General features: G+C 42.3%; 1 protein-coding gene across 2 annotated transcripts in view; it reads right to left on the reverse strand.

Moving 5' to 3' along the window:
* Window positions 1-5957, reverse strand: part of SIK2 (salt inducible kinase 2) — a 173518-nt gene extending 167561 nt beyond the window's left edge. The window contains exon 1 of one of the 2 annotated variants that reach the window (XM_036743101.1): window positions 5616-5957. In XM_036743101.1, the coding sequence (XP_036598996.1) occupies window positions 5616-5750 (135 nt within the window). In that variant the 5' untranslated portion in view covers window positions 5751-5957. The remainder of the gene's footprint in view (window positions 1-5615) is intronic. The other variant, XM_036743102.1, reaches the window with a different exon arrangement.
* Between the last annotated feature and the right edge of the window lie 7690 nt (window positions 5958-13647).

The raw sequence follows: 13647 nt of genomic DNA on the forward strand, positions 1-13647 counted from the left end.
ATCTCTGCCAAGAAAACCCCAAATGGAATCACGAAGTCAGATATGACTGAAAAACCACTAAACAATAAAATTAAGAATCAAGGAAAAAAAGGTATACTGATACTCCTGAACTGGGGAGTAGAAGTCCTAAAAGAACAAGAATGTCTGCTAATTGTTTAAGGATCCACTCAGGTCACTGAAGAATATCTCTTATTAAAGATCTAAAACGTATCAGGCACAATGCCATGAAAATAGCCCTTGCCCTTAAGACGATTCCATCACAACTGAGGAAGCAATATGTATACAGGTAAGTGGAAACAAAAATATATACAAAGCATTCTGGGGGGTAGGCAGGGAGGTTTGGAATCCAGAAAGGTCTCATGCTAGAGGTAGCACCTGAGTTGAGCTCTGAGGGAATCTAGGAATTCCATGAGGCAGACGTGAGGAGGAATTACATTCCAGACATGGGTGGCAGCCTGTACAAAGACGTGGAGATGAGCAATGCATTGCTATGTGCAAGGGCAGAGAAGTGAGCCAGTTTGGTTAGGATGTAGAATGTAGAAAGGGGAGTAATGTGTATTAAATCTGGAAAGGTAGGGTACAGCCAAGTTCCGTTAAATACCAAACAGAGGACTTTGTATTTTTTTCTCGAGGTAAAAGGGTAGCATTGGAATGGCACGGTCTGATCTGTATTTTAGGAATATTATTTTGGCAAATGTATGGAGAATACATCAGAGAGAGGGGAGACTCAAAACAGGATGATTAGTTAGAATACTGCTGCAATAGTCTAGGGGAGAAGTGACGAAGCACTGAACTGGGGTGGTGGCCATGTCAGTAGATGTATTATAATTTGCAGGAGGAGAAACAATAGTCAAACCTACACAGATTCAATAATGTATGAAAGTACAACTTATTTCTCTGATACAGACTGAAAGCCATAAACAAATGGAAAGCTTTTTGGAACATATATATTGGAATACATAATAAAAATAAGCTAGATTCTCCTATCGCCCAGCTTCTTTTATGTAAAATTAAACCAACAAAGGGAGATGCAAGAACCTCAGAAATAATCCAAAGGTACTGGCTAACATGAAGTGATCTGAAAGACTAGGATGGGGTCAATGACTGTTTTAAGGGAGAAGAACTATTTATTTTAGCACTCAGGATGTAGTTTTTAAAATAGACTATTTTGTGTGCATATAATATATGTACATGCATATATATATATACACATACATAATATTCAAATGATGTGACGGATGTTACATTAACTCCATCTGTTTTGATTCCTAAACTTCTGTTATCTTACTTAATTTCAAGAGGTAATGTAATAGAGTACATAGAAAGATAACTTGGAATCAATTACATGTGGATGCAAATTTCACCTCTAACATTTATTATCTGTGGATCCTCAGCATATCACAAGCTCTCTAAGCCTGTTTATTAATCTGCAAAAAAATGGAATAACACTTAAAGTACCTGTCTTACAGGACTGCTGTGAAATTCAAATAAGACAAATGTATGTAAAACACTGTAAGCTTTAAAGCACTGTATCTATAAATGTTGGTTACTATTATTATTTATATAGGTTAATATAATAGAGAGACCAAGTAATAACCTCTCTCTAGAAAGTTCCTATAAGCTATAAAAGCTTATATGTTTGGCCCAGAAACTGATGGAAAGGCCTTAAAAAATGAAGCTTATATGCTACCGTTCCCTCGCCACCCTCAGACCTCACATAGCACTTTGATAAACCTTGTACGCACTATTTCATATTACATGTAGCAGGTGTTTAATAAATGCTTATTAAATTACACCTAAAGAGAAAAACCCAAGGGGGAATACCCCAAAAGGTGGTGGAGGGGAGAGGAGAATGGGAATAAGGGAAGGAGTTTAGGATGGAAGAAGAAAAAAAGAGAAGCTTAAGAGTTCTGAGCTTTAATAGACTCCAAGACTAGTGATTCATTATTCCTAATCCAGGACAAGTTGGTGCGGATGAATCACACAGGTACAGACTTATTCCTTTATTTTGGCTTAAAAAGAAGCAAGCTAATACTCAAAGTGCCATGTGGTTCAGTAGTGTCAGACCCCTGGATTAACCAAAAAGAAGTGCGACTAGGCTGAAAGGGACCTCAGACCTCCAGATGAAGAGACTGAGTTAAGCGATCTGCCTGGGGGAGAAAGGGAGAAAGTAGCAGAAGCAGGATTTGAATCCAAGAGTCCTCAGCCTAAAAATCCAGTGTTCTTCACTTTTAGCCATCTGGAGTCTTTGCCACAACTGAGACACAGAAATAAACTTGAATCCCTTACGATTCGTACACTGAATATAGGGATAGGAATTGGACCTATGATTTCAGTGAATAAAATCAACTCCCAAGTGCAGATACTCTCTTCTTGCAAGCCTCTTCCCTCTACCAATGCAGAAGGGCACCTTCATCACAACTTAGTTTTAGAGAATTGACTGATATACGGAGAGGATAACTAACTGATGGAGAGGATAAGAGGATATGGACATTTTACATATACTATTTTTTAAAAATGAGACAAGGGAGGAAAGGAGGAATCAATTAAAAACAGAACCAGTGTTTAGTTGTTTATGATGTTCGAGCAAAGCCTAAGATTTACCTTTAGTTTAAACTTGAGAACAAGATGTCATTTCTAACTTCCAAAGCATATGTTTACACTGAGTATTCAATTCTAAAGTCTATTCAAAGCAAAATAAAATTTTCCCCCAAAATTGTAAATATAATGATGTATTTAATAATATGCTGTTCATACATGTTTTTATTGCTATACATACAAATGTAGAATTCAAACAAGAGGCTTCAAAAATTTGTTAATTATTTCTATTTAAGTGCTCCCATTATATCATAATTCATTCAATAGCTTATAACTTAAAATGATTAAAAAGAAAATTAAGAAACAATTCCACTAGCAGCCTAGTTTTGTAGGATGAATTTAAACTGGCATTTCGATCTAGGCTTTACTAAGCTTTGACACAATTATTAAATTTATTTTTAAAATCATCCCAGAATATAAGAAAATTTTAACACACAGGGTAAAATCCCATCATAATAAACATACTAGGAAGCAAAATGAAGTTGATAGTTCCATAGCTCTTCGTTGAATTAGTTATAAATAATTCCAAACCTCAGGCAACTCAGGACAGCAAATCCTTTCTCTAGGTCCCATCCATGTAAGTCATTGTCTATTAAAGGATTGCTAGAATTTATATAGCTCTTTAAGATTTTTAATCGGCTTTATATGTTATCTCATTTGATGCTCACAATAACTCTATAAGGTAGGTGAAGTACCATACCTGAATCTGTACTACTTGAACAGCAATTCTTACTTAAAAGCCACCATGAAAATTAAAGCTTCAACTAAAGAGAACCCAGCTCTTCCGCTGCTCTTTTGACTGGCTATTGCCCTTCCACTTCTTTCACTTCATTTCTTCAAACATGAGCTAATGCTATTAGGCCGCTCACCAAACCACTGCATACAAGCCCAAGAACTGCAGGAGAGAAGGGTAGTATAGGAGGAAAATACCTCCTCCCTCTTCCAAGTCGGCTTCAAATTTCTTTTTACTTACTAATATAAACTCATTTTCAAAGCTAGATCCAGTTCTCTGTAGACTGGAAATCTAGTTTCTGGTGTATTCAACGCTTCCCTGACCCTACCACACTATTGCAAAGAGTCTTGATATATCTAACACATAGCTATTAGACCCTTCACTTTCATACTTCTATCAAAACATGGGACATACGGCATAGTGACACCTAGCTCCATAATAATGTATTAATTCAATACCAGCTCAAAAGGAAATACAGGGAGGATTTGGGTTACCATTTTCTAGGGGTCAGCCCCTAGGTAAGCCAGGACAAAGTGACACAACCTATTTAAATTCTGCTGTCTAAGATCATCAGAACTGATATAAAAATATTGCTAAACTGTTTAGAATGAAACACAATGTATGAAACATGCAGATTCTAAAAATTACTTTGAATTTTTGCTCAGAAACATTGTTCTTTAGTTTATATTCCAGATAGACATTAACCAAAAAAAATGTTAAAATAATATTTCCATGTATTTAATTGCCTACAACAGTTCTTAATTTTTGAGGGAATCACACACATTTGTGTGTAGTTTGACATGTTTTGCTGCCGTTTGTTTTAAAATTAAATAGGTGTTGAGATCATATGGATCAAAGAATCGGTAATTTCATTATGCTTACTTTCTGGCTGTCAGCACAAACCTGATGGAGATAGCTAATACTGGTAAATTTGGTGACCAAGAGAAAACAACCTTGTGACCTTGGTCCAGCTGTTAAAGGAACAAGGAGGTATCTCACATTTGGGATGCTTTAGCATCAGAGGCCAAAGATAGAAGATGACACAACAACAAAACTCCTTTCTCCTAAGAAATGTGCCCACCAGGTCAGGTTAAGAAGGGAATTTAGAGAAAATCATTCTGAAAGCCAACCGGAAAAAAAAAAGAGCAAAAAAAAAATAATTGGGCTTCCAGGCCGCTTGGCATTTTGAAAACAAACCCTAGAAAGGGAAAGTATATTAACTTTACCCCACGTTCAAACTAGGGTGGCCATTGGCACAAACTGAAAAAGGTGGCCAGGGAAAAGATTCTATTAGCAACTAAAATAAGACACAATAGCCTACCTCAAAAATACAGGGTTTTACCCTCCAAGAGAAGTGGCTTTTGTTTCCACAGTTTTTCAAAGGTATTTAATTTGAAATACTTAAAATAGAGAAAAAGAAGAAAGCAGCTTGAGGCAGTAAATAGAAATTGCAGGTAGTTAGATTTGTGAGCATCAGGATGTGCAATACATGGAAGGATGTCTACCTTCTGTTAGCAATGAAGCGGGTTTTGTTTTTTTAAAGTAAAGAGTCAAAATCTTCCGTGGTTTAGAGGAGTAGGCTCACAACTCCCAAGCGCCGGCGGCAAAGGCACAACCCTCTAGATCAAACGCAGATTCTGTGCTAGGCTGACCCAGAGTAACTAACTACTGACATCTTCAATATCACAAAATACTTGAGCCAGTTCCATTGTCTTCCGAGTGAAATGCAAAAGCCACCGAGGTGAGAGACTTCAGCTCCCCGAACCCAGAGACCTTAAAGCGCCTCGCAGGAGGGGCGAAAGGGACGGGGGCTGGCAGAATTCCCCAGGGACGAGGGGGCTTCCTCTGCCTGCGGAGCAACGGTAAGAACCCCCCCCCCCCCCGTGGTCCCCCGAGGGGCAAGCCTCGCCATCCCTGCCCCGCAGGATCTCACACCTTGTTCCTTTTGCAAAACCCGGACGGCCGAGTCCCAGAAGGGGAGAGAAGACTGAGGCAGGGTCCTTTTCCTACAAATGGGGGTGATGCCACCCAGCCCCACGAGGACCGATGCCCCCCTGGCTGGGCGCTGGGGCTGGCGAAGACGCCGGTCCCCGGGCCGGGGTGCGGACTTGGGGGAGGTCGGGTTTCCGTGCCCGCAGCCGCCTCGCCCGGCCCCGGTGCCCTCGGGTCGGACCCGCGCCCCGGGCTTTCTCCCAGGCCGCGCTGGCCTCGGCTTCAGGGATCCGGCCTCACGGTCCGCCCGGCTGCGCCCCCTCCCCCCAGTGCCCGGGTCCCCGGGCCGCACCTCGGTCTTGGTGATGCGGTGGCGCCCCAGCTTCACCACGGCGAAGTTGCCCTTGCCCAGCGTGCCCTCGATGTCGTAGAACCCCACCCGAACCGGCCCGCGCTGCAAGTGCCTCGGGCCATCCGCCATGACCATGCTGGGCCCCGCTGCTGGACACGGGCGGACTCGAGGACGGACGGGCGGGCGGGCGGACGCGGGCGCGGACACGGCTCCGGCTCGGGCTCGACAGCGGCGGCGACGGCGGCGGCGGCGGCGGCTCCGCTCGCTCCTTCGCCCCTTTTCCCTCCTGCTCTGCGGGGCCCAGCCAGGCGCGCGCCGCCGCTGACGTCCACCGACGTCAGGGAGGCCGGGATGGGGGTGGGGGGAGGGAAGCAAAGAGGGGGGCGGGTCCGATACTCGATCCGTCACCATGGCGACCGGAGCCAACGCCGACGTCGGCACTGGCGCTGGGACAAGGAGGGAGTAAGGGATGGGGAGGAGCACGCGGGGGCAGGACTCCTCGCTCCCGCCCCCGCCACCCCGCCCCGCCCGAGTCTGTGAGCTCGGGGCTCCAGGCGTCGCTCTCCGCGGTGGCGAAGAGAAAGAGCGAGCTCTGGCGGACAGAGGCTAGGGCTGCAGCGGCTGCCTCCTTCAACCCCTTTCCGACCACCTACGGGGCTGTTTCCCCCGCCCCGACCGAGGCAGCCAAAACTGCTTCTCTGAGAGTGCAGCCCACCTCGATTGGAAGGATGCGGTGCCCTTCCGCCCCGGAGTTTTAGGATTAAGCTGACTTTTCTGGCTAGGACAGGACCTGAGTCTAGGAGACCGTGCTTAACTCCGTATTACATAATACAGTACTGAAAGCAAGGCTGGTCCCTCCCTTCAAGGAACTTACAGTCTAATAAAACATCCGTGGAGGGATGGTGGGCAAGGAAGAGGGTTTGGGTTGGGCGTGGGGTTGGGGGTGGGATCATGGAGATGGTGATTGTAGACCCAGGGCTACGGTGATGTGCCCTTTGCTAAAGCCCATGTACCTACCGGTGATTTGATTCCTGTTGCCAGGGCAAGCCACATTTCCGAAGGGAGGTGGTGTGTTGGACGGAGGGCTGCATTAGGACACTGGGGAGGGGCGTGCACAGTGGGAAGGAGAGAGAAGGTAAGACGTGGGAGAAAGGCTTCGAAAGGGAACTGGGAGGATATCATAGAAAAACTTTGCCTGCTTCTCAATTTTTATAAGTCCCTAGCGGCCGGTGATATGACACTGATGCCTCACTTAAGATGAAAGAACTAATTTTGAAAGGCAGCTCAGATTCAACCCAATCTCCACAGTCTATGATAGTCAAATGTTTTCTTTTTCAAGTCACCTTCTCTTCCAGTCCAATCCACCCCCCTCCAAAAAGAAAAAAAAAAAGGAAAAGGGAAGAAGAAAAGAATAAAAGGAACTAGATATGGAGACATGTACCACCCTCTTACCACAAATCATTCCTTCTCCCTCATCATTAAGGACCTTTAAAATGTGTCTGCTGAAAATGCTTTAGTTCTGCTGTATTTCACATTTCCTGGTGTAACCCTTTGTCAGAGACTCCCTCCTGATAGGCAAGGCCCAAGTATGCTTCGGAGATATCTTACTTCTCTGGTTTTTTGCCCCCACTGAGAAATTCCTGGAACTTCAGCATTTGACATTCATCTGAGATACTAAGTTTCCCTTACAAGCACCTGGGCCCCAAAGGTTCACTATATGAGCAGTATTACTTATAAGTTAATAGAAAGAGATAGGATTTGTATTTAAGCCCATAGACATAGCAATACTGCTCCCCCTGCCCCCCAAGTAATGTTTCTTCATAGAATTGTATAGTCTCGATGACGTAGTAATGACCTAGAAGGCTCCAGACAGTGGGACTTGAGATTTGTTCCACCAAATGTTTCCCTCTAAGTTTATCTGTGATTTGCCTCTTGCGTCTCTCCTCCACTCCTAAAAGGTATCATTGGTTACTGTTCCCCATTATTGCTCCTACTTGTTGACCTCCACTATTATTCTTTGGTCTCTGTTAATCTCCAGCGGGTGAAAATTCTCTCACTACCATTACCATCTTCTGTAACCCTTGTTTTCTGGCTTCCTGTCACTCACTTCTCACTAATCTTCACAATTTGGCTTTCCTTTACAAATAGTGTTTGTTTCTTTTCCAGGGAAACAGGTTGGTCACCTGGCCTATATAAAATAAGTCTCTGAGAGTGTTTTTTTTAATAGTTCAAACCCCTACATTCCATTTATCTTTAAGTCTTCTTTTGTACACAGCACCAAACCTTACATGATAGGCTTAATGGTGAGGGGGAGAAAGCATAGTCATAGGGGCCTCTCTTTCTAGATCCTCTCAAGGGAATCTTTGTCTTAAAACCCCATGCAGACTTATGGTGAGTTAGTGCTATTTAGAGAAACCCCTCTACTCTCTGCTTGCTTGTCTATCTCATATCCCTTCCACCCCTCATCCTCCTAGGCAGATGGGCCAGGTTAGTCAAATTACTCAGGACTTCTTCTAGAAGGGATGATAGATTGGCAAGGGATAATTGTCGATTCATAGAATTTCAGAGTTGTAGGGGATCTCAGTCATATACGAAGGAATTTCCCGGTATATTTTACTCAGTAAGTGGTCACTTGGCCACCACTTGAAGACCTCCGAGGAAGGGAAGCCCATCACCTCTTTAGGCCAATTTGTTCGTTCAAGTATTATACAACTTGTTAGGAAGCTTTGCCTTGCTTTGAGGTTGAATTTGCTTCTTTGTAACCTCTATCCATTGTTCTTGGTTTTGTCCTTAAGGGTCAAACTGACAAATCTAATTCCTTCTCCACTTGATGGGCTTTCACACATTTGAAGATATCTATTATGTCCCCCTTGAATCATCTCTTCTCTAGGCCAAATACACCTTGCCTGTTGCTTCAACTGATCTCTATTTGGCATGAACTCAAGGCCCTTCAACTATCCTGGTTGCCTTCCTTTGGATACTCTGCAACTTACTATCACTGTCCTTAAACTGTGGTGTCCAGAACCAAGGACAACACTCCAGATGAGGTCTAATGAGCTCAGAGTACAGTGAAGTCATCCCTTCCTATTCCTGGAAGTTCTGCCTTTCTTAATGCAGCTTGAGATTGCAACAGCTTTCTTGGCTGCCATATCACTCCTATTGGGCTTTCAGTCCACTAAAACCCCCAGATCGTTTTCAGAACAACTGAAAAGTTATACCTTGTAAAGTTATTTATACCCACATGCAATTCTTAACATTTATCCCTCTTAAATCTCGTCTTATTAGATTTAGCCTAAAGCTCTAGCCAGGGGTGGAGAACCTATGGCCTCAAGGCCGCATGTGGCCCTGTAGGTCCTCAAGTGCAGCCCTTTGACTGAATCTAAACTGAATGCAACTCATGAAAGCCACATGTAGCCTCGAGGCTGCAGGTTCCCCACCCCTGCCAGCCAATCAAGATTCTTTGGGATCCTATCTCTGTCATCTAGTGTGTCATCCCTCCCAGCTTTGTGTCATATGCAAATCTGATAAACATACCATCTATACCTTTGTCCAAGTCATTGATAAAAATGTTAGATAGCATGGAACAAGGACAGATTCCTGGAATACTTCCCTGGAGACCTTCACATTGATAAGGAGCCATTAAGAACTATTCTTTTAATTCAGCTGTGCAAATCCATTTGATTGTATTATTGTTTAGCAGCCATGGAATAATGGATAGAGACATGGTCTCGATTCCAGAAAGACCTGGGTTCAAGTCCTGGCTCTGACATCTACTGACTGTGTGACCCTGGGCAAGTCTCTTAATCTAAGTGTTCTAGGTAACTCTCTATAACTAAGTTACAGAAAAGGTATCTGCAGTTTATCATTGTCCTTCTTCACTGTGACATGAAACTATCTGCTTTAGTGAATGGAGTTCCCTTCTCTAGGAGGGACCTATATCACTGAAATTGCAGGTCAAGTACTTACTCTTTATCTGCACCTCTCCATCTCCTCCATAAGAATTGCATGATATATTTTGTCAAAAAACTTTGTTAAAAACTAGGTAAATAAGGATGGCGGCTGGAAAACAGGAACTAGCCTAAGCTTTCCCCCAGGTCCCTCCAAACACCTATAAAAATGGCTTTGAACAAATTCTAGAACTGCAGAACCCACGAAATAGCAGAGGGAAGCAGGGCTCCAGCCCAGGAAAGCCTGGATGGTCTCTGGGTAAGGTCTATCACACGGAGCTGGGAACAGAGCAGAGCCCAGCTTGGGCCACACCAGGAACAACCAGACCGGAAGCTGGGCGGAACAGGCCTTAGTGCCCTGAATCAGTGAGCTGCGGCAGGTACCAGACTTCTCCACCTACAAACACCAGACACAACAGAGAAGGTTAGTGGGAAAAGCTGCTGGGACAGAGTGAAAGGAGTTCGCAGTTGGCTTCTGCCCCGGAGGTGGTGGAGGTGGTGCAGCTCTGAGGTTGCTTCCAGAGCTACAGCTGTAGTTTCCTCTGGCCCCGGGCCCACCTGGTGGGAGGAATTAAGTGGCGGATCAGAGTGGGAGTGCAGAGCATGCTTGGATCTGAGTCGCAGTCAGGGTTGGTGGTTCTTGGGGGAGGAGGAATGCTGGTGTGGCAAAGCTTGCTGTGTAGAAATAGCTCTGAAAATAGCAGTGCAACCCCTCAAGCTTGGGACAAAGTACTGTCTACTCTACAAGCAGTCATACCCCGATGAAAAGCTAGTTGGCTGGGAACATGGCCAGGCAGAGAAAAAGGACTCAGATTCAGACTCACACTTTGGAATCTTTCTTTGGTGACAAAGAAGACCAAAACATACAGCCAGAAGAAGTCAACAAAGTCAAAGAGCCTACATCAAAAGCCTCCAAGAAAAACATGAACTGGTCTCAGGCCATGGAAGAGCTCAAAAAGCATTTGGAAAAGCAAGTTAGAGAAGTAGAGGAAAAATTGGGAAGAGAAATGAGAGTGATGTGAGAAAACCATGAAAAGCAAGTCAACAACTTCCTAAAGGAGACCCAAAAAAATACTGAAAAATATACTGAAGAAAACAACACCTTAAAAAATAGACTAATTCAAATGGCAAAAGAGCTCCAAAAAGCCAATGAGGAGAAGAATGCCTTGAAAGGCAGAATTAGCCAAATGGAAAAGGAGGTCTAAATAAATACCACTGAAGAAAATACCACCTTAAAAATTAGATTAGAGCAAGTGGAAGCTAGTGACTTTATGAGAAATCAAGATATTATAAAACAGAACCAAAGCAATGAAAAAATGGAAGACAATGTGAAATATCTCATTGGAAAAACCACTGACCTGGAGAATAGATCCAGGAGAGATCATTTAAAAATTATTGGACTACCTGAAAGCCTGATCAATAAAAGAGCCTAGATATCATCTTTCAAGAAATTATCAAGGAAAACTGCCTTGATATTCTAGAGTCAGAGGGTAAAATAGAAATGGAAAGAATCCACCGATTGCCCCCTGAAAAAGATCCCAAAAAGAAAACTCCTAGGAATATTGTTGCCAAATTCCAGAGCTCCCAGATCAAGAAGAAAATATTACAAGCAGCCAGAAAGAAACAATTTGAGTATTGTGGAAACACAGTCAGGATAATACAAGATCTAGCAGCTTCTACATGAAGGGGTCGAAGGGCTTGGAATATGATATTCCAGAGGTCAATGGAGCTAGGATTAAAACCAAGAATCACCTACCCAGCAAAACTGAGTATCATGCTCCAAGGCAAAATATTGATTTTCAATAAAATAGAGGACTTTCAAGCTTTCTCAGTGAAACGACCAGAGCTGAATAGAAAATTTGACTTTCAAACACAAGAATCAAGAGAAGCATGAAAAGAATAGTAAATGGCAGCCAAAGCTAAGAGGACATTAAGATATATGAAGAGAAACCTGGTGTCCGGGACTGTGGATACTACAGTACTCTTTATTGACCAGATGACATCTCACCCAGGCAGTGATTCTGGATGTGCTATAAACTGAAGAGCTTCCAGAGAAGGGAGAGCAAGATGATGGGGATCTTGAGATCTGAATGGTTGAAGGAGCTAAGGAGATGTAGCCAAGAGAAGAAAAGATTCCATAGGTATATGAGCATTATCTTTAGGTATTTGAAGAGCTGTCATGTGGAAGAAAGATCTGATTTGTTCTTTTTGACCCTAGAGGGCTAAATTAGGATCAAAGGGTAGAAACTACAATAAGGTCAATTTAGGTTTGACATAAAGAAAAACTTTCTAGCGATTAGAGCTATCCAAATGAAGAATGAGTTTTTTCAGAAGGTAGTGGGTTCCACCTCACAAGAGGTCTTCAAACAAAGGCTAGATAGTCATACTTATCATTTATGTGGTAGAGGAGATTTTTGAAAAATTTATTATAGCTCTATGGCCTCTGAAGTTGTTTGTAATTTTGAGATTCTGTAATTGAGTCTATAATAAAGTACAACTAAAAATTACTTATGAAAGACTGATACTTTAAAAAGTTTCCAGAAGTTTTTTTCTATTGATAACATATTAATACATTAATAAAACCCAAACTAGGTAAACTTTGGGGGCAGAGCCAAGATGGCGGCTTGAAAAACTAGGCAAACTTTATCCACAGCATCCTCCTCATCCTCTAGGTCAGTAATCTTTTGAAAAAAAGGAAATGAGGTTAATTTGGTATGACCTGCTCTGGGTGAAGCTATGCTGGTTCTTTGTAATCATTGCTTCCCTTTCAAAATGTTCACCATATCTCTAGTGAGCCATGCTAGTATTTTCCCGGTAATCAAAGTCAAGGTTTTGTAGTCCCTGCTTCATTCATTTCTAAAGTGTTAGCATAAATAATCCACTTAATTACTTTGTAAGTACTCTCTGTTCCCTCTCCTTTAGCACTCTAGAAAGTTAAATTATGCTAATATACAAATAATATTGTAAAGTAATAATTGGCCACTAGGTGGTACAGTGGATAGAGCGCCAGGTCTTGGAATCAGGAAGAGTCATCTCCTCAAGTTCAAATCTGGCCTCAGACACTTACTAGCTGCGTAACCCTGGGCAAATCACTTAACCCTGTTTGCCTCAGTTCCTCCTTTGTAAAATGAGCTGGAGAAGGAAATGGTAAACCACTCCAATAACCTTGCCTAAACGAACAAACAAAAACCAAAATGGGGTCACAAAGAGTTGAACACTACTGAACAACAAATAGTAGTGATAATGATTATGATTATAACAATGATAACAAAAATGGAAAACCTAAACATAGATATTATAGTAGATGAAATACTAGAGCAGAGTTCCTTTAGAACAATGGAAACAAGAAGAAAATGAAGAAATGGGAAAAAAATGTGAGAAAGAGAAATCTCCTGAATCTCAGTGATATATAGATATATATATATATATGTATATATGTATGTATGTATACATATACACATCTATACGTGTGTGTATTTTTCTTTTGCAACTAGATGCCTGTGAACTCAGACAACAAATGATGTGCTATTTGTTTGCTTCCTTATTCAGAGGACTTGTCCAGATTTTTGCCTTTTATTACTTTAAAAGAGAGATAATACCTGCAGCTCTTTCAAATGTTTCTTAGAATGACATCATTCCTGGATGCCTCACTATACTCTCTTCTTTTTTGAACTGCATTTGTCAACCTTTCTTCTTAAATGGCAGCATCAAAAACTGATTGCAGTACTCCAGATGTGGCCTAACCAGTGCACAAACACAACAGAATAAACACCTCCCTTGATGTATTATTATTGTACTTATTGCTTTAGCATTTTTTTTGGAACAGGTCATACTGTTGGCTGTGTTGAGTTTTTATGGTCAAACTCTTCCCCCACCTCCACCACTCTCCCGCCCCAGTTTCTTTCATATGAACTACTATCAAGCTAGGTGTGTACTTTGGCAATGCAAATGCTAGAATTTATATTTATCTCCATTAAATGTCATCTTGTTGGCTCTGGCCCAAGTTCCAGCCAAGATAATTTTAAATCTTGATGCTATCATCCATTGCATTAATAATTCCTCTCATCTTTGTGTCCTCCATAAAT

This window comes from Trichosurus vulpecula, chromosome 2 (genome assembly GCF_011100635.1).
Source record: "Trichosurus vulpecula isolate mTriVul1 chromosome 2, mTriVul1.pri, whole genome shotgun sequence".
In the NCBI taxonomy this organism is placed as follows: domain Eukaryota; kingdom Metazoa; phylum Chordata; class Mammalia; order Diprotodontia; family Phalangeridae; genus Trichosurus; species Trichosurus vulpecula.